Source organism: Trachinotus anak, unplaced genomic scaffold (genome assembly GCF_046630095.1).
Source record: "Trachinotus anak isolate AG129_WGS33_773 ecotype Australia unplaced genomic scaffold, CSIRO_AGI_Tana_v1 ptg000021l, whole genome shotgun sequence".
Lineage (NCBI taxonomy): Eukaryota > Metazoa > Chordata > Actinopteri > Carangiformes > Carangidae > Trachinotus > Trachinotus anak.
Window position 1 is genome coordinate 18003193 of NW_027273872.1, and position 20252 is coordinate 18023444.

Here is a 20252-nt window from a genome sequence, read left to right on the forward strand (position 1 = left end):
CTCCCACAGTCGAGGTTTTACTAAAGGTCCGTGAACGCTGCAGCGCAAGTTTGGTCAGTGTGCAGTTTGGAGAAAGTTCATTTTGTTTTGTCGCTGAATATTAGAGTGCTGAAATTACAACAAGTACTTAACACAAAAACCAAAAGAAAAAAAATCTAAATGGTGCCAAAACAGCTTTGAAACATGGTGTCCTATACAAATACAAACCAGGGGCTTTTACTCCTTCAGATGTGAAACTAGTAGAACAATGACACTAATAAACCAATTTTTATGTAATCGTTTGCTTTTCTTAGTTTGTTTTAACTAAAAATGTTAATAATCTTTTTTTAAATGAATGAAAGTTATGTAAAATAATAATCAAAATGAGATTTGTTAATTCCTTATTACAGGTTGAAAGAATTAAGAAAAGGTATTTTCTGTTGTAGATAAGCTTTTAACTTTACAGTGTTTTTTTATTCTTAACAATTTTTAATTCTATGTCTGTGCTTCGCAACTGTAGCTTTGTATCTTACCCTATTGTTGAATCTATCCTACTCTAAAGGGCAAAGTTCAAAGTTCAGGTATTGCCTTCTGCTTTAAACAGTGGTGGAAATCTTACTTTAAGTCCCTGTCTTCTCAAAAATGTGTTGTGCTTATTACTACAGGCCCACTATACCTAACTTTGATGTTTGAGCTTCGCTGTACAGAATGATATATGTGCATCATCTGAAACTACAAGGCTGTTTTCAAATGCTCAAGGGAAAGGTTTCTCTTTGCTCATCCTAAATCTGAGTTTAAAACATGCACACATGAGATTAATTCATGACTTCACGACTGATTTCGAATCCAAAAAGAGTGATGTGGAAGCCAAGGCCTCCTGTGCACATTCATGGTGCACATACACTGTGAGGCATCTTATGTCTAGCAGTTGAAATTAACAATATTTGTGCATTCATAGATTCTGGATTCCTCAATGAGAGAGGAGTGTACATAATTTTTTTTTTTACGAATTTCTATCGAGGTAATCAAACTTTTCTGTGCAAAAACCGTGTCAGACAAAATTTTTTACTGGAGTCTAAGACAAGACAAGACTAAGTCTGGAGGGTAAGTAAAGAAGTAAAAGTACTTCAGTATTAAGAGCAAAAAACAATGGAAGAAACACACTTTTTAATGAGCCCCTTTGAACCCTACAGCCTGTTATATATTATATGATTGGATTATCAATAATGCATTGAAATTTAAATTGCTGGTTGAGGTGGAGCTTTAACTATTTTATATAGGACTGCAACAAATGATTACTTTCCGCATGGATTGATCTACTGATTATTTTCTCGATTAATCTAATTGATTGATTGTTTGGTTTGTAACAGTTCTGAAAATAGTGGCATAATGACACCTTGCTTTTGCTTGTTTTATCCAACCAGTTCAAGCAGCAGGTTAAGAAGCTGGAGCCATGAAATATATTATGAAAAACTGACCTAAATGATTATCAAAAGAGTGGTCAATTAATTTCATGTCAATAAATGTATGGATTAATCATATCGCATTATGTATCATAAATTCTTATACACATAGATTTTAATTTGTAAAGTAACTATAGCTGTTAGACAAATGTGGTACAATAGAAAGTACAATATTTCTCCCTGAAATGAGGTATAAAGTATCATCAAAAGAAAACACTCAAGTACTCAACTACAGATTTGTAGTTAAGCACAGTACCTGATTAAATGTACATGGTGGTGAGGATGTCGGACTTTAGGACCCGGGGCTGAGCGGTGTGCACATGCAGCTCGTCCATGGGTTGCTCACGTCACGACACTCAATCTCAGTCAGATGCAGGGGAGCAGGGCAGACCACGCAGCACCAACTGATAGGAACAGGGTGAGTGCAAATACATATTAGTTCTGTTTCTAGTGGTATATTCAATAGATATACCACCTCACTGCAGCTGTTTTTCTTCTGTTGTTTACAACCCTTTTTAAAATAGTTTTGAGTCGCTTATGCACTGAGGCTAGCGGTTAGCCTAGCTACACTGGAATGTCAACAAGCTTAGCAAGCCTAGCTTGTCAGTTGGCTGTTGCTGCTAAGCGGCTTCACAGTACAACAGTTTCATGTCCGTTTGCATGAAAGTTTTTATTTAGAAGTCTGTTACCTGTTTCGGTTCCTGTTTAATTTCTGCTCTGAAGCACTCTGTGCACAGTTTCACAGAGAGCATCGACGATGCAGTTTAAAGAGAGTTTTAGCCGGCAGCCTGTTTGTTGTTTGTGGTCTGCGCAGGTGCAGTGGTCATCTCCAGAGTCGGTGTTGGGTCCTGACTCGCCCTCATTCTTGTGGCGTAGGGCTCATACACATTACTTGTTACATAAGTCATAAAACAAATGTTGTCTTCATCTTTTAGGCTTATGTTTATCCCCCACATTATAGTCGGCACCTGTTTATCAGTTTAGCCCGGCGTAGTAGTAGTCAGTTATGAGTCAGTATTACTGTGTCATGTAGTAAACAACAAGGCTGGAGTCGTCCAGCCCACAGCTAGCGTCCTTACTTCAGTCAGCGACCTTTGGCAGACATCTTGCTCATTCACCCCTGTCATTGTGTTCCTGAAACTAGTAAACCATTACATTCATTTGTTGCAGCAAAGGTTCATTTGAGGTTGAATGGAAATGTTGCTAGAGCAGCAGTCTTTTCCCTGAGTAATCTGAACTGAATCATCAGCGAAGTCAAACCTAGGTGGTTGGGTGCATGCTGAGTTTCTTCTTTTCTTGATTGTCTTTTATGTATCTGCTTTTGCCTTTCTTCCTCTTTCTAGGTTAAATTGACCCTGGTCTGCCACCTGGTGTGGAGGGCTGTAACCCAGTGAGGAGGCCTTTCTGGGTGGAAGGAAGCATGATGAGCGGGAAGAGCCTGCTGCTGAAGGTGATCCTTCTGGGGGACGGTGGAGTGGGCAAGTCCTCCCTGATGAACCGCTATGTCACAGACCGCTTCGACTCCCAGTCCTTTCACACTATTGGCGTGGAGTTCCTCAACCGGGACTTGGAAGTGGACGGGCGCCTGGTTACTCTTCAGATCTGGGATACAGCGGGTCAGGAGCGCTTCAAGTCCCTGCGTACGCCGTTCTACCGAGGCGCTGATTGTTGCCTTCTCACATTTGCTGTGAATGACCTGCAGAGCTTCCAGAACCTTGGCTGCTGGAAGAAGGAGTTCATGTACTACTCAGACGTTAAAGACCCTGAGAGGTTCCCTTTTGTGGTGCTTGGCAATAAGGTAGACATGGAGCAGAGGGAGGTGGGGGAGGATGAAGCACGGGCCTGGTGTGAAGAGAACGGCTGCTGTCCTTACTTTGAGACCAGTGCTAAGGATGACACTAATGTCACAGCTGCATTTGAGGCAGCTGTCAGAGAGGTTCTGGCTGCTGAGGACCAGATTGACCATGCACTGCTGAGTAGTACTATCGATCTCCATGGCAACCGCAAAACCTCTCGCTCCTCTTGCTGCTGATTGGTCAAGTGAAAATACACCTTGTCTTAATCTCTCTGGCTGAAACTTGCCTGAGGCAGTCAGATGTTGTTTATGGTACACATACTGTAGGTACAAGGTACTGAGAACAGTATCCCCTCAAGATATGGATAAGATACAGCTGCTTTGACAAGGGCGGTGTCAAAGACTCACCTGGTGTCTAGATTTTTCAATTATTGCTCAAACCAAGGTACAGGCACACTGTAACAGGCACACTCATCCTTTGTACTTTGTCTGCTTTCAGTATTGTTGCACAAAAACATTTTACCTAGCTTCAGCTTTGTCTGCCTATGCAGGAGTTTTATTAAACAAAGCATTTGTTTTAATCAAAATAATTACAAATTTAATTAATACAGTGGAAGAGAGAATACACCAGTTCTTGACTGAAGAGCACACTCATTGGCACAGCAACATACAGTTGGCCCTGTAACTGCTCAACTTTCTATCCATGAGCCTATTTTCCAGGGTTTTAGAAGGACTGAATACAACATTGCCTTCTCTTTTTATTCGATATTCTAGCAGTTGCTGGAGAGCTAATGTACTCTCTGTGTCCACCAGTGACAGTCCAATCCATACAGATGTTGTGATTGAGAACTCCTGAGATCAGTATAATGACTAATATGATTCAAGGTACGAGGACGTTAAATGATTGCTGCTCTCAAAAGCAAGCTGACCTTATTTATCTTCAATGAGAAGGGAATTGTGAGCTTTAATTTTACAGCTCTGACTGTAAGCATTGGGTATGGGCTATTGTGGTGCTCTTATTCATTTGATTATTAGATTCATTACCACTGCACTTTTGTGTAACCGGAGGTATCAGGTGCACAAGCCAGGCATTATCAGATCATGTTTATTTCCTGTGATTTATGTACATGGGCCAGTTTTATTATGTAAGGCTGAATGTTTCTCAAAGTTCAGAAATAATACTGCTGTTGTTGACAAACTACTGTTTGTATTTCTTAGAAGCACATTTCCATCTTTGACTTCTTATCTTTTAACAGATGATGTCTGATCTGTACTTTTGGCTTCTGTGTCTGATCAGGAGCTGATTAAAGATCTTGTTCCTGAGGTTATAATTATTAGAATTATTAACATTAATTTTCATAGTCATGGCATGTTTGTAATCCTGTGTCTGCCTTGTTGATTGCATGGCAGGCCTTAACATTCCAGTCCTTTAGCTTTGCCTATTCTGAAGGTCCCCTGTGCTTTACTGATATATTACATATGCCTTGTGCTGTCAGTGTGGTCATTGTAGGTCTCACCTGAACGTGAAATAGCATGAGCACAAGGATAATGCGGTTACCACTAATGTGTGCATCACCTCTCCTGTCCATTCATACGGTATTTAGTGAAACTTGCAGCTGAGTATTCTGAAAACTTGACGTTTACGTGTGTTAATCTGGAGGGTACTTTACTTTAATTTCAGTGTTTCTACATAACGGTTTACTTGGCACAGGTGTATGTGAAATTGTCCCTTTGGTTTTTTCTTCTGTTGGCCAGAGGGCAGTGTTGTTTGCCTATGTGCTTTTACAAAATAATATGCCTGATATTCAATGCTTCAAACTGAGTTTAACATAGTTTAAATTCATTCTTATCAGTATTTCAGTTGCTGCTTGAACAGTATTGTATATTGTGTCTACTCAAACAACCAAACCTGTTGCATAAAAAAGATCAAATGTTTTCATCTTCTGACTGCACAAAGTCACCATGATTCTTGTTATGACCCAATGTTCTCATACCTTTTTCTGTTGTGTTGATGGTCTTGTGTAGTCTGTCAGCCTAAAATTCCATTATCTTCCAATCAAGTCAAAAATTGCATCTTTCAGTATGCATGCAGACTAATTGTGAACATTACAAGAGTTTCACTGTTAAAGTGAAACCAATCCAATCAGATACTGTCATTTTTACTTTATTACATGTTTCTTTGTTTTAATGTAGGCCTATAATAAAAACATGCTTTATGTGATCATGGCTAAAAGTTTTATAAGATGTGTTTGAATAATGGCACCCTCAGCTGTGAGCAGAGTGTGGCGTTTCATCAAAATGGAGCTGTTAGCCTACATTAATTCAAAGCAATAATGAGGGCTCAAAGTTTATAATTTGTCAGTGTTAATGCTTCCTGGATATAACACAATACATTGGGTCCTTACCATTTCTGTTTCATATGCTATTCAGATAATGTAGCCTACCACAATGTTTACCTGAAATCCAATGTACTTGGGAATGAGTGGATTTCTACAAGCTGTAAGCATAACCCTACAGTATCTTGTTCTCTTACACCACTGCAACCCAGTCTAATGTCAGTATTTTTTTAATGTTGCTGTAATATTTATGAATGTAAAAACTAATTTCTTTGGGCTGTCCATATTAATGGCTTATGTAAATTGCAAAGGGCATTCATTTTATAATAATGTACGAAATGACAGTGAACGTCTGTTTCACTCTGTGCACATCCCATGAGTGTGATTTAAGCTGTGTGGAAGTTAGACTATTCATCTTGACTATGTGTTGCTCTAATGGACAACTTCCCTGTCTCCTCGTTTTGCACTACGGAGGATAAGACTGGTTGTGCCAACATGCTGGCAAAGCAGTGAATACTCTCCAGTGCTTGGCTACAAATAAAACATCCGACATACCAAATGGAGATGCTATGTTGTCTGTTGTTTTTTGTGCGGATGCCTTGAAAATCCATGAAAGAACATGACTTTAAAAATACTTTCAAGTTTGAAAACAAAAGGTTTTTAAAACTATTTTTAAAACAAAATTAGGTCACTCAAATTCACTGAAAAAACTGAAGTTTTCCACCCTCCTTCACTCACTTCACTATCAGGAACAAAAGCCCCATATATTTGCACATATATGCAGCAATGTTGAATTAAAGCACTTTCTAGTAAGATCACAAGTAAAACACAAGTCTCTCAATTTTACCCCCAAGACACACCTCGTTAGATTTTCATCTCACAAAACCTTGGATTGACCAAGTATGTGTGCAAGCCAAGAGACAGTGAGCGCTGTTTATTTCAAGAATATCAAGCATGCACTGCGTTTTGTTTTCCCTTCATCAAAAAGGATATCAAGCATGCTCTGCATACTTTGACATCTGACCGAGGCAGAATTTTTTTTTCCCCCCAACATGTCTGCCTTTCAAAAAGCATGTTTTAAAATCTCTTGACTTAATGAAATATTCGGACATTGGTCAAATGCAGAACATTATAGGTAAGAAGTACAAAATACTGAGCCAGTGCGGCCTAGAGAGAAAAAAGTTTCCAACTGCATTTGCACAATTTTACAACTTAAGATGTAACATGCAATAGCCTCTATTTTAATGAAAACAAAACAAATAAGAATGAAGGGAATCAACTTAACAACCACTACCAAGTTGTAACAAAAAAAAAACTAGACTTTACAAAACAGTATAACTTTGATGACCAGCTCATAACAGAAAAGCTTCTGCAGCAAAACTGGAGGCACTGTCAGGAGATGTCTGAAGTGTGTGCAGGGTATGGAGAGCACAGCGTCCCTCCTCTGTCCCTCTGCAGCCTCCCATATAGGTCATAGCCTCTCCTCTCCTCTTTTGCCCAGTGCCTCAGCTTCCTCAGGTACACCTGGTTCACAGCCAAGTGCAGGGAACAGTGCACCTGTGGACACGAGAGGAGAGAATACAAAACACCTTACAAAACACTTTGGCCCCTAGATGTGGCAGGAAGCCAAGGATCGAGCGCCAGTTGAACACCATGACACTACACCAGACTCTGCGCTTTCACACAGACTTCAAACTAATGTTTTCAGAAGCACTGCACAAATACTTCAAAGAATACTCTTTTTATTATCAAATTATACCAACACAAAAAATAATCATCAAACAGCCAGCTGCCACTTGACAAATCCACCATTCACAGCTGGGTAAAGCTTCCACCAAATAGAATAATCTACTCATTATGTTGCAAAGGTTTTGTTAGTAATACCAAAGTGTAAAATAAGTAAATTCAGCTACAATAAGTAAAAAGAATTATTATATAATAACTACAACAAAATTCCTAAAAGATTAGAGACAAAACAAAGCTGTCGTATCTCTATAGAAATACCTCAGTCATGCATTAACAGCAGGGGGGAGTCATACCTCAACAATGTGTTTTGCATCTAATAATATGAGGTTACTCAATAAGTTAGCACCTAGTGCTTTTGCCATCTCAAAATAATGAGAAACAATTTCAGACCATTCTAGATCAGATCTAAACAAGTATGTCCCTTTGTCAGAAAGAAACTATTCAAGATCATCTAAAATTCCTTCAGTTCCCTCACTTTGAATCCATCGTTTCCATTATTCAGGGGCAGGTCGGGGTCATGCATCATCGTGTGGATGTGTTGTGTGTGTGTGTGGTTGCCGTCCCAGAAGAGCTGCATTGTGGCGAAGAGCTGCATTGTGGCTTTAGAGAGGTCTAGCCCTCTCTTTGTCCAGGGGAGCCTCTCCCTTGACATGTAATATAACCCTTGGCAGAGACTCGTAGCGCAGGTGGCCCCCAGAACTGGATCCTTATTGGCTGGCTTTCAAATCAGGCATGACTCCATTGTTGAGGCTTTTCTCCAGCCCGTGAGAAAAGTCCTGAGGTCAGCGTGAGACTGCAAATGCATGCTTGTCTGCCACCATGGCAACCAGATGTGAGGGATGGTAGCCATGGTAACCTATAATCCCTATTCTCCTTAACAGCTGCATCCTAGCTGCATGTGTTGCCAATTGGTGGTTATTTCTTGCAAGTGTTAATTTATTAGTAGACTGTTCAGTGTTGCAGAAATTAATTTTAGACACTAACGTCAGCAAGCAACAAGAGGAATAATTTACAAATATGTTTGTGATGTGGCATTGAGAATCATGAAATAACAGCAGAGAAACCTCACACACATAAAAAAAAAAAGAAAAAAGAAATACAAAACAATAAACATCCTTATAACAAGGAAAGTAAAAATATAAAGACAAGTTTTTTAAAAGTCCAGGACCACAGGTGGTCTTGTGCAGATGATGTGGAAGGAGAGAATTGTTGTTGACCCTTTAGATCCCTGTGTTGGTGATGAAGTAGTGAGAGAGCAGACAGGAAGCCGGTGAGCCTAACATCGTGCACCTATCCCCTTTCTTCCCAGATACCGCAGAACAGCAAAGTTATAGGTGGTTGACACGGTATAGGTCAGCTATGGAAGGAGAGGCAGAGACAGGAAGAGTCAGAACAAGTGAAGAGAAGAAAACTCTACAAATAAGAAAGAAAAAAAAAAGATTTACAGCTAATGGCATTAATTTGGTAGGAGATACCATCTGTATAACAGCTTCTGTAATGGAGCATGTGAGTATAATGGGCAAACCATTTGCCTGTCTGGAAAAACCACCAGACATTACAGCATTAGTATGATGTTTGTATCAGCTGAGAAAGAGGAACAGAGAGCAATAGTACAAAAGTCATCAGTCATGGAGGCCTGAGATGCCTCGCCGCCTACACTCTGAGCGTCACTAAGTCACATGAGCCATAACACTATTGTTGTACCCCACAGTGGAAGTGCAGCCAAATTGGCTCCGGCTGAAGCATAATCACTCACCAGAGCCAAGAGAGTGATGCCCGCTCCGGCGAAGGCAGCAATGTAGAGGTCATAGGTCATTCGGTACTGAAAAGGAAGAGATTTGCATTGGTGGTGATAACATGTCTACCTCATTTGATGTCAGGCCAGTTGTAGAGCATGACTGCAGAGTTTGAATTATTTCCAGGCGTTTACCTCTCTGGTCTTACAAACAGTGGACAGAGTCATACCACAGGCTTTCCCTGGCACTGCATTCCATGGCAGGAGCCCTGTTAAAATGAAGAGTATATCATCAATTCTATTAGAGAGACGATTAAAGGATAAAGCTAGTCTATATTTTATTTTTTGTACTGTTCACAAATCCATGAAAAGACCAAAACCAATAATACATTTGTCCATTTTCAATATTTTCACACTTCCCTAGCTAGTGTGTGGCTCTCAGCCAAAAGTCCATTGGTTCCCACTGATGATGTAAATCAGGTCACAAATGCATACTTCCATTGTATACTTTAATAATGTCCTATGCTGGGCACTGTAGTTTTTCACAAATGTTACCAAAACATGAGTAAATAGCACATTTGTTGGGGACTATCTTAATCTGCGGATTAATACACATTTGATGAGCTAGTCAGTATTTACAGCAGTAGGAGGGTGTATGTGGAACTTATTCAAACACTACAGTACCCATGTTCATGGTAATGAAGAAATGTGTCACCCAGTGCAACTGTCTGGCTCATTGATGGACAACAATGGAGGTCTATGGGTGCGAGGAATAAGCTATATCAGGCTTTGGCAACACAGACAATAATCTGTAAAAGGATCAATTCATTGTTGGTTTTTGTCTTTTCATGGGATTTGTAAACTAAAAAGTCATATATAGAATATATAATTAGATTAGTGAGGGAGGCGAGTAACATAGGCTGCCATACAAGGATTTCTTGTTACCGTATTGTCTTGCATCTACACAGAGCTGGTTGATACTCGCTGGGGTCTCAGTCAGAACGTCAATGGTGTGGCAGGTGGCGTCCATGTTGTAGAAGAAGTAGACAGGCAGGGCGGAGAAGGCAAACACCAACAGCCACAGCACAGCCAGTACATATGTCAAAACTATAAACTGTACAAGGAGAAAGCAATATACATTAGCTATACTCAAATGAAGATTAGGGTGCATCATCATGATAAACTGACGCAAGTAAGTAATCTAAGAGAGTGTTCTCATGAGCAGTGACTCACTTGGTGACCACATTTACTTTTTTCTGATTAGCTTTACTTATTATCTCACTCTCTGTTCTCCTCCTCTTTGAACCACTCAGTTATTTCTCACCCAGCCGCTCAAACACACACTGTATGTTTATCTTTGCATGTCCCCAAAGGTTTTTAGCAGCCTTGAGATTTTCGGCTCAGCACCCACCAGGGAGTGATATATGTATTAATCCCATCCAATCTCTCCAATCCCCTTTACTTGTCCCACTCCGGGCCCTCTCACCGAGGAGCTGAGGCAGCGGCCACACATGGTGCTCCTGAACTCTCCAAAGGTTTGCCTGGCAACGCTGGTGGTGTAGAAGCCCTCAGCCAACAGCACGATGCAGTAGAGGAAGAAAAAGGATGCCAAACCATAGATGACATACTGGAAATATTGAATGCTGAGAGGGAAAGGAAAGGGGAAAAGAAAACAGTCAAAATTCAGGGTTACAGAGAACCCAAACCTTCAAAATAAACACTACAACCCCAAGAAATCCCACGGGAAGGTTAAAAAAAAATGTCACTCTAATGATGGAAATGCTAAATTTTACTACTTACATGTAGGCAAGGGTGATGTAGTCCTGGAGGTTACGGGCAAAGTAAGTCTCGATGAGTCTCTCTGTCTCTGTGAGTGCCTGGTGCCCACAACCACAGAAGAGGGCAATGCCAGAGAAACACAGCAGTGTGGCAACCAGGGAGCAGTACGGCACCCCACCCAAACAGCGCATACAGCAGTCATAGCAACCTGTTAGTTGAGACACAGCACCGTGAAAGCCAGGACACATTATTAACTGATGCCATATGGCAGACAACACAGAAGTACCAATGTACAAAAGATGCACAGTAGAATATAACTATATAAGAGAAAGCATTTCTTTTTTTCCTCCACTCTTTCCACTTGGTTAACATAGACCTGTAGGAAAGTGTAAAAGGGTAGGTTGACCCAAATTATGACCTCGCTTAACTGTGGGGGTGGCCATGCAGATGGTTTTGGTTGTACTTCCTCTGGTTTTGAAGCATCCCTCTGAGATTATTGCCTCCATCCCCATACAAAGAAGGGTAAATAAAATTTGTTTCTGCTGGTCCAAACTAGGGTTGCTACTAATGAATATTTTCATCATTGATTAATCTATTTTTTTTAGTCTAACAATCTCCACAGAAAGCGATTAAAAGTCTGCCACAGTCTCTGAGAGCCCAAGTTGAGACTTTAAGAAGTCTTGTTTTGTGTGGATCAATACTACTCAAAATATTCAACAGCAACTTCTCTATCCAAAAACTAATTTCCTGTTCTGCTGGAAATTTCACAGAATGCACTGTCAACAATTTTCATCATGACCATTTCTTTGGTAGAAAGTAGTTCATACAAACAAAAGTGTACAATGAGGTTGGTGTGTTATCCAGAGTAATAGGAACTCATTTTTAATGGTGTGGACGATATACAAAATTCCACTGAACAGCGGTGATGGAAGAAATCTCCAGAGATGGATATCCTCAAACCTGAGCACATAAAACTGAACTTAACACTAGGGGTAGGTCAAAGATTTGCTTATGTTACTTCATCATAACTCGTCTTCGTCATCACTATGGATCAAGCTGCAGCTGTAACATTTAGTTCACTTGGTAAAGCTGTGCAATCTAATAGTCATGTGCTGTTTGAATGGATGCCAAGGGCAAAGGGCATGGGGACATATCTGCTCTGACCCCAGCTCACACCCTGACTCCATTCACCACCCAGCATGGAGAGTGTGAGAAAAAGGGGGAGGATGGAGAGGAGAGACAAAGTGAAAGAGAGAGAGGCTGCTTTTGTGACTGCAGAGACAACAGTCTTTGTCCCACAGCATCATGGGGGTACAAGGGCCACCAATGTCAAGCAAACAAAGACCAGAAGCACCTCTATGCCTGGCACACACACACTCATGGACTTCCTTCTAGGGAAGACACAGGAACAAGAAAGAGATAGTGGGGAGGCTGTCTGCACTGGAAGGGGATGGAGGGGGGGAAAAAAAGCTAATCTATAAACAAACAATGCAACTGTGTACATGTGTGCCATTACACGCTTGCATGCGTGCATCCACACAGACACGCACAATGGGAGCAGACTGACTGCGGTTGGTACCATTACAGTAAACACAGATGGCAGAAGGGGCAAATAGATAGCTCTTTAATTGAACACATCTACATGGCTGTGTTGACTGTCTGCGTGTCAGGGGGAGAGAGGCAAACTGTGATCACTGTCATTCAGACAGCACCATAGTATGGAAGAGGGAGTTTAGCCAAGAACAGGCAGTTAATTGCAATATTGTACAATTAGAAAGGAAGTTAATTAAAGCGGGGCAAATACACGCAGCTACTTCTATGCACACAAAGAATTACAGTCACCACGAGTAGGAGTGCACAAGTGACAGCATGCACATAATCCAGAGCTTTAAGCATCGTCCATACCTTCAGATACACCTTGCAGCAATTAACTAATTACTGACATCACCAGCCTGAGCAAACAGCTGGAGCCTCTGCACCGAGGAAGCCAAACGCCTCTGGACTGTGACTCTAATGAAAATACAGGTCGAGTTCTGCTAGAAAATGCAAAGCCGAGGCCAAGTTGGCCTCTTTAAGAATTGAGAAAGATTGCGACCGAAAGCAAATGCGAAAGGGCTCCTCTGAAAGTAGCCCTGCCATCTCAAGCATGAAATAAATCTCATAATATCAGTGGAGCATCAGCCGGTGAGTAGCCGGCCTCTTAACTGACCAAAAAAAAAAAAAAAAAAAAAAAAAAGCTTCACAACTTCTGATGCTCTCTCACAGTCCCGCTCTTATCAGCGTGCAATCGTACAAAATAAAATGCAGATTTGATAATAATAAGTATTCTATCTGCTGAAAGCTAACGCAGTTAGGCTGTAGTTCGCAGGAGTTTCTTACCCATGTCTGGAAGGATGCGTTCAGGACTTGTTGGCTACACTGCTGCCTACCCCGCAGCTGGTCCGCTGATGATATGCGCAACTTGTCTTCGGCCCCCGTATATCAATCTCAACTCGCTTTCTGTTCCCACAACAATGGACAGACCCGCTGATGACTGCAAGTGCAATCTTAAAGGAACAATGTCGCTTTTCAATGAACTTCAAGGCGGAGAATAATGAGGAGTTCGAGGTTCTTGCGCTTGTAGAAATTTACTTAGTTCATTGTTGTATTTACATAGAGTGAGCAACTTGCAACTTCTTACAAATACAGGAGAGAGAAAAGGTTTTTTTTCCCAATGGAAAATATAACCTTTTCTCTGCGAGTTGGCCGTCCTGACCCTGAGGCTTTCAATCCCTGGTTCGCCAAGGCCTTTTTTTTGTCAGCTTGAAAAATAAAACCAAAACGAGAAACAGCTCATGAATCATGCAGAATGGTACTGATGAGAAACTGTATATCTATGAACAGTGAAGGTGATTTGTCTGAGATTAAAATAGAGTCAGGCGATGCTTAGGAAATTGTCAGATACTATCTCTTTGACTGCAGTGTTTGAGATATGGTACTGAGCAGGAAAGATCTGACATGCCAGCTGGCAAAACAGATATGTGCTTTATCATTTATTTCTTAAATATCGAGTCGTGGGATGCTCCTTTAAAAGTCAGCTTCAAGTGTCATTAACGGACCATGAATATGTGGAAAGCTCAACTTTTTGATAAAGTCAGACAGTGACTTTTAAGCTGAATAGTTGAGAGACAAGCTTCTTTGAAAAAAAAAAAATAAAATTCACGGGTATTTCAATTAGCCTGGATTGTCATCTGTCATCTGTGGCCATTAAAATCCCTGATGTGTATCAGAAACAATCCACTGGGTATTTGAGTCGGTGCCAGCTGGTTTCCTTGTCCATGTCAACTCATGCAACCTCATAACCCCATATCAAAAGTTGAGCTCAGGAAAAAATGAATTTGATTGAAATAAAATGTTCTGTGAGTGGAGCAGAGCAGCATACAGCGGGGAAACATCACTGATCTCAGAGGCCACCTGACTGTGGTGGAGTGAGAGACTGTCCTCTGATTCATCTCCACCCTCTGGCAAAATACCAGAAATAAAGAGCCAGATTTGGCTTCATCTATGTCCAGTAGATGGCAGGCTTTCTCCTGCCACGACCACTCCTGCATTTGTATGGCAGCACACACATCAATAGTTTTATCCCATAATACTACACATTTTTTGAGAAACATCAGCTTTGTCAGGAAGCGTCTCTAAACATGCTGTAAAAAAAAAATGTCAAAAATGTCTCCTGAATAATGTCTCCTTTGAAAAACTCTAATAGGCCTATTCTTTAATATTAATTTGTACATGTTGTAATCTAATGGAGTCTGTAATTCCTTATGTAAAGATGCTGTTTAATTTATAATTTTGTTAAGGGCCTCCTTATTTCCTCTCAGTTAATGTAGTTAGTCTCAAAGTACAACCTTATTAGATTATTTATTTTTGAGCTGCAAGCTCACAAATCCTCAGAGAGACACCGCTCATGTTATACAAGCCTTGTTCTCCACTAACCAGATTGTTCTTCATCGTGTTTTACAGGCTCTAACTCTTGGCTTCCCTCCTATCCTCTAACACAGGTGTATCTTGAAAAGAACGCTGAACAGCTTATGATACCGTAAAGATAAAAAATGTTTCTTCTCCACACATTTGTGAACACATTTTTCCCTGACTCATGCATACTTAATACATGACTTAACCTGGTTTGATATCTCAATTGTTTCTGAGCCTACAAATTTATCAGTAACACATGAGAGCAACTGCCTTTTGAAAGGATTTCTTTGAACGCGGTATGATTTCACTCCGAACATCTGTCATCAAAACAACAAGCCTGTTGGGTTACTGGGTGCAGTACTGTAGGTGTTCTGCCTTTTGGTTGCAGTCCAGCGCTGTGGGTGAGAAGCAGTGCTATCACGTAACAGGCGTGAGGCTGTGACTTGAGATGTGCCGCCTCTCACCTGTCCACAGTCGCTCTCCACCTCGTCTGGTTGTCTCAGAGCTGAGTTTCTCCTTGAGAGACTTTCATCACCTCACCACTGGAGGAACATTAAACCCTTTTGTGTGTCTAAACACTTTAGACTCCCCATCACTCAGAGTTAGAAATTTGAGAAAGGCCCAATCAACTTAGCAGACCATTACTTCAGTCTTCTTCTGGCTTCAGTGGTCATAATCCCTTAAGATAATGACTGTAATACTGGTATTTTAGCAATGCCTTGCTGTGATAGGCTCTTTCTTACAGTGGGTAATATTGTATGCATCACCAGTATCAAATTATGATGCTCAACATTCTTTCTAAAGAAAGTATGAGGAACAAGTTTCATCTGGAAAAGTTTCACACATCAGATCACTTTTTATCTTCTTTTCCAGTAACTCACAGGGATCGTTATCAGAAAATGGATAGTCTTTATTTCCACAGAAATGTTGCAGTTTTGCTTTTGATAGATGTTTGAATACACTGTGTATCAGACTAATTCAACAAATTTGATAATTGAAATGCAGGAAGCCTTTGACAAATATTCCAAATACATTTATTTCACAGGCATCCTTGACACTGTATGAGTGAGGATTACATTCATTGCTTGCTTTATTCTGTTAGTCATCAGAGTAATATTTGTCTTTGAGCCTGAATGGAATCTCATTCTCCTCAATGGGCCCCTTCTTGTTCTGTCGTCGATGACTTCTCCTCAGTTTCAGGTATAAAACAACTGTTACCACAAAAAAAAAAGTGGATGCCAGTATTAAACACAGGCCTGCTAACAAAGTCAGTTGAGCAGCTCTAGGAGTCTCTATCTCACAAATGGGGGCCCTTGAGGGGGATTGAACCAAGTCAGGTGTCCCTGCCCAGGTGGGTGCTCTGTCCAAGTGGCAGGGCTCCATGCTCTCATTGACCAATAGATTAACCCAGACAGTGCTATAAAGTGGAATTGGTTTCCCCCCATCTCTGACCACAATGAACAGGTGATGCATTCCCAGGTCCCTCTGTAGAAGTTGCTGAGCTAAGGTGATGTTCCCTGACCTTGAATCCACCTTGAAGGGGCTGCTGTTTTGCACCGGCTCTGGCGCCACAACAGTGTACGTAATCTCCGAATTCAGCCCTGAGTCCTCATCGATGGCATAGATCTTTGTTACCATGCTGCCTGCCATTGCAGAAGGAGAGACAGTCAGGCATGAGGAGTTGCTGCTTGGAAGGATCACTTTTGGCTGGTTGTCATTGATGTCCTCCACAAAGATAGTTACCCTGGCAATGGATGTCAAAACGGCCGGGTGCCCATGATCGCTGGCCAGCAGGTAGAGTTCATAGCGGTCCTCTGTCTCGCGGTCCAAGCTGGTGGTGGTGCGAAGTGTCCCCTGGGTGTTATCCACAACAAATGGTCCACTGCTGTTTACAACATGCAACTCTGTGTTCCCATTCTCCCCTTCATCTGCGTCTGTCACCCCGACCCTCCCCACCTGGGAGAACGATGGTACATTCTCAGGGACGAAAAAGATGAAGTGAGGGGTTAGAAAAACAGGTGCGTTGTCATTCTGATCCAGAACACGAATGGATACTGTAGTCACGGACTCCAAGGGAGGAGAGCCGCTATCTCGTGCAAACACAGTGAGTTTGTGCACACCCTGCTGTTCCCTATCTAGAGAGGCTGACACAGACAGTTGACCTGTCAAAGGGTCTATGTTAAAGATGGTAGATGTGTGATCGTCCAGCTTGTAGGTCACCCTACTATTGTATCCGCTGTCTGCATCTGAAGCTGAGACCTGCAACAGTGACATTCCTGGCTCGTGGTTTTCCTCCACCTCCAGCTGGTAGTGAGAGTGGAGGAAATGTGGGGCATTATCATTGACATCTGCCACCACCACCCTGATCACATGCTTAGAGGGAACGATCACAGATGCCTGACCTGGTCTCCTATGCGCTACCACAGAAATATGATGTTCCCTTTTCATCTCATAGTCTAGGGGCTTTGATGTGGAAAGTAGATATTTGCCATTCTGTGGGCTCAAAGTGAAAGGCACTTCGCCCTCAATGGCAAGAGACAAGCTTTTAAAGCTGCTGTCACCCTCAAGCTCTAAGACAGCTAAGAGAGAGGGGGGTTGGTTCTCTGGTAACACCATAGTCTCGTTTCGATGCTCCACTATGAACCCGATCTTGATCGTCAGCTCTTGGTTCACCATGGGGAGCACGGATACAGTTACCTGAGTGTCTGCTGGGGGGCAGTGATGACCGCTAGCTAACACTTTCAGCACCAGCTCCTCAGAGTTGTCACTTTGGAGGTCCTGTGTTAGTCTGATGTACCCAGTGAGGCTGTCGAGACTAAAGAGCTTCTTGGCCCGCTCTGAGACTTTGGGACTGAGGGAATAAACGATGGCAGCATTCGGGCCCGAATCTGGGTCTGTGGCTCTGACCTGAGCAACCAGCATGTTCTTCGGGGAGTCTCCTGGGATGCTGACACTGCGCGGGCTGTCAGAGCTAAAGCTTGGACAGTTGTCATTAACATCTGTCACTGTGACTATTAAAGTTGCTGTAGCACTTAAAGGATCTGCGCCGCAGTCAGTGGCCACCAGCGCCATCTGATACTGATCCTGAGTCTCTCTATCCAGGGCTGTTTGCACAACCAACATGATGGACGGCCCGTCTGCTTCAACTTTTAAACTGAAAACTCCATCAGAATCTTCTAGGTGGTACCGCAGTTCTCCATTAAGACCGGCATCCCTGTCCTGAGCCTGGTCATCCAATAAAAAACTGGTGCCTACAGTCACGTCCTCAGACACCCTCAGGTGTATTTCACTGTTTTCAAAATGAGGTGGATTGTCATTGACGTCCTCTATGATCACAGGAAACTGTATAAGGTCTCCGGAGGGCCTCACGATAGCATTGTGTAGAATAATGCATTCCTCAGCTTTTGTCTCCTCAGGGCAGAGGGCCTCACGATCCATCTTTTGCTCGGTGGTGTAAAAATTCCCTGTGTTTGTGTCCATCCACAGGTACTCCTGGGTCAGGAGCTGGTACGGAGGTGGAAAGTGTTTACTAAGTGACCCAGCCAGAGTACCAGGCTCCTGTTCCTCTGGGACAGAAAATGAGACAGAACCACATACGATCTGGCTGAGATGGACCAAAAGCAGCAGATTCTGATGGAGAAAGAAACAAACTGTGAGCATTTCTTTTTTTATTTTAAGGCACCAGTATTTTTTCATTTTTTTTAGTTATGATTTGGCAGCCCCATCATTGCCCCTCTTTCCGGTTTTTCCAGATGGCTTAAACTTCATGCCTCAGTGAGCTCTTTTAAAAGCAGGCAACGGTACAATGAAAGTAATGTGATGCCCCTCACTTACCTCCAACCAATTACACTCACATACAAATAACACACTGAAAAATAATCAAAAATTAAATAGCAAAGCATTTACTTTGTGTTTAAAAAAATAATTTGCATATATTTCTAGAGTTTCACAAATATTTCAGGATTTCATATATTTGAGGATTATACACATGTTTTTCTTTTAATCTTTAAAGGGTTCTGAATTGGCACCATCGTTCATATGGCCCAACAAACCTCCAGTGCCTCTCCGGATGCTCCAGCACACAGTCAATGTGTCATTTTTGAGGTTACAGAGTGAAGAATAATATTCTATTCTATAATATTCTAGTTATACCCTTTCACTCAATCAGAAACACAGAGACTGTAGTCCAGAATAAATCATTCTTACTCTTGACTCACTGACCTGCAGTAGTCCAGCCCAGTTCATATTATCAGGAGTCCCATGGCCCATCGTCTTCATACATGTTACCCAACTTTCCCGGCAGCAAGTGAACGCTGAGGACGGACAGAGCAACCCAAACCTGCACAGCTGAAGGCATAATTCATCGCATGCCCCTCCCACAACACTTACCTTGTGTGTCAGGCTGACTGTCACAGGAACAACAGGTTTACCTGCATGAGTTTAAAGAATGTTTTAGTGACAACTCATGCGTTGCTGAAAAATAAAACAATGAGTAAGCATGAGGGTTATCTGTAAATATCTTGCTTTGAATTATGTGATTAATGTGCTAATACCAAATGTGCTTACACACCTATTTTTATTGGAACACCTGCCACCTGTTTTTTTGTCTTCATAAACAGAGGGATCAAGTTCATACAAATAACATCAACGGCAGTGTTTGGGGGATTCAAACTGGTAGTTTCTTCTTTAGGTTAACATCACTGGGGGAGAGAAGTACATTTACTCAAGTGAAATATAGAAATAGATTTCAGAGGGAAATATTCCAGCCTACTCTTTACAGATCTTCATTTTTGTCTATTTGTGTATTTTGTTAATTATGCTTCTGCACTGTTTGAACTAAGGACTTTTACTTATAATGGAGTATTTTAAACTGTCTAACTTTTGCTGAAGTACCTCAGCTGCTGGTGAATGTGCAAGGCTACTTGACAGAAAATTGAATGCTATAGCCCAAAGACTTGCACAGCTGCTGTAGGGAGTAGGAATCACACTTGGGGGACCTCTGTCGACAGAGCAGAGTACTGCACAGCTTCCAGCAGAATTATGGGCTAATATTGAAAAGTTTAGTTTTGACACATGGAGAAGGAGCTCTTTTTTTAATTCAATACTTCAGTACTTCCTGACTATAATAGAGTCAGGCGCTTGGGTATGAATCGACCCAATCAAAGATATGTAGCCTAAATAAAAATAAAAAGACTGTAATCATTTTTAAGATGATACGACCTGACTGGACCCCTACAAAGCATGTACGTGGATTGATCAAGAGATCTGATTCTTCAATAAAGCTTACTCAAGGTCTTTGAGGTCCCCTGTAAAACCCCTTTGTTGCCAACTGTCTGTGCCAAAAAAAAATAATGTGACGAATCCATTTTGAATAGCAAAGGGAGAAAATCATCTTTTAAAGTCTACACTGAGGTTTCATTTAGAATTTGAAGACATGGAAAAAAAAAAAACAAAAAAACTGTGAG

The 20252-nt window shown here is 41.5% G+C and overlaps 3 protein-coding genes and 1 long non-coding RNA gene across 6 annotated transcripts; 2 read left to right on the forward strand and 2 right to left on the reverse strand.

The window, feature by feature from the left end:
- Window positions 1–1760: 1760 nt before the first annotated feature.
- Window positions 1761–6136, forward strand: rab9b (RAB9B, member RAS oncogene family). The gene is made up of 2 exons (XM_071457265.1): window positions 1761–1860; window positions 2786–6136. Exon 2 carries the CDS (start codon window positions 2863–2865, stop codon window positions 3472–3474), a length of 612 nt encoding a protein of 203 aa, XP_071313366.1. The 5' UTR covers window positions 1761–1860; window positions 2786–2862; the 3' UTR covers window positions 3475–6136.
- Window positions 6137–6355: 219 nt separating this feature from the next.
- plp1a (proteolipid protein 1a) lies at window positions 6356–13484 on the reverse strand. Of its 2 annotated transcripts, none has more exons than XM_071457263.1 (7): window positions 13213–13484; window positions 10855–11041; window positions 10541–10697; window positions 10000–10168; window positions 9250–9323; window positions 9076–9141; window positions 6356–7130 (listed from the first exon to the last, which is right to left on the reverse strand). In XM_071457263.1, exons 1-7 carry the CDS (start codon window positions 13214–13216, stop codon window positions 6966–6968), a joined length of 822 nt encoding a protein of 273 aa, XP_071313364.1. In that variant the 5' UTR covers window positions 13217–13484; the 3' UTR covers window positions 6356–6965. The 2 variants fall into 2 exon arrangements, with proteins under 2 accessions (XP_071313364.1, XP_071313365.1); XM_071457264.1 differs by having other exon boundaries at window positions 6645–8676; window positions 13213–13445.
- LOC139605623 (uncharacterized) lies at window positions 12890–19000 on the forward strand. Of its 2 annotated transcripts, none has more exons than XR_011684443.1 (3): window positions 12890–13017; window positions 18274–18439; window positions 18800–19000. It is a non-coding gene; the product is annotated as an uncharacterized lncRNA (long non-coding RNA). The 2 variants fall into 2 exon arrangements; XR_011684444.1 differs by lacking the exon at window positions 18800–19000 and adding an exon at window positions 18540–18652.
- On the reverse strand, window positions 15806–20036 carry pcdh20l (protocadherin 20-like). The gene is made up of 2 exons (XM_071457262.1): window positions 19009–20036; window positions 15806–18417 (listed from the first exon to the last, which is right to left on the reverse strand). Exons 1-2 carry the CDS (start codon window positions 19063–19065, stop codon window positions 15886–15888), a joined length of 2589 nt encoding a protein of 862 aa, XP_071313363.1. The 5' UTR covers window positions 19066–20036; the 3' UTR covers window positions 15806–15885.
- Window positions 20037–20252: the final 216 nt, after the last annotated feature.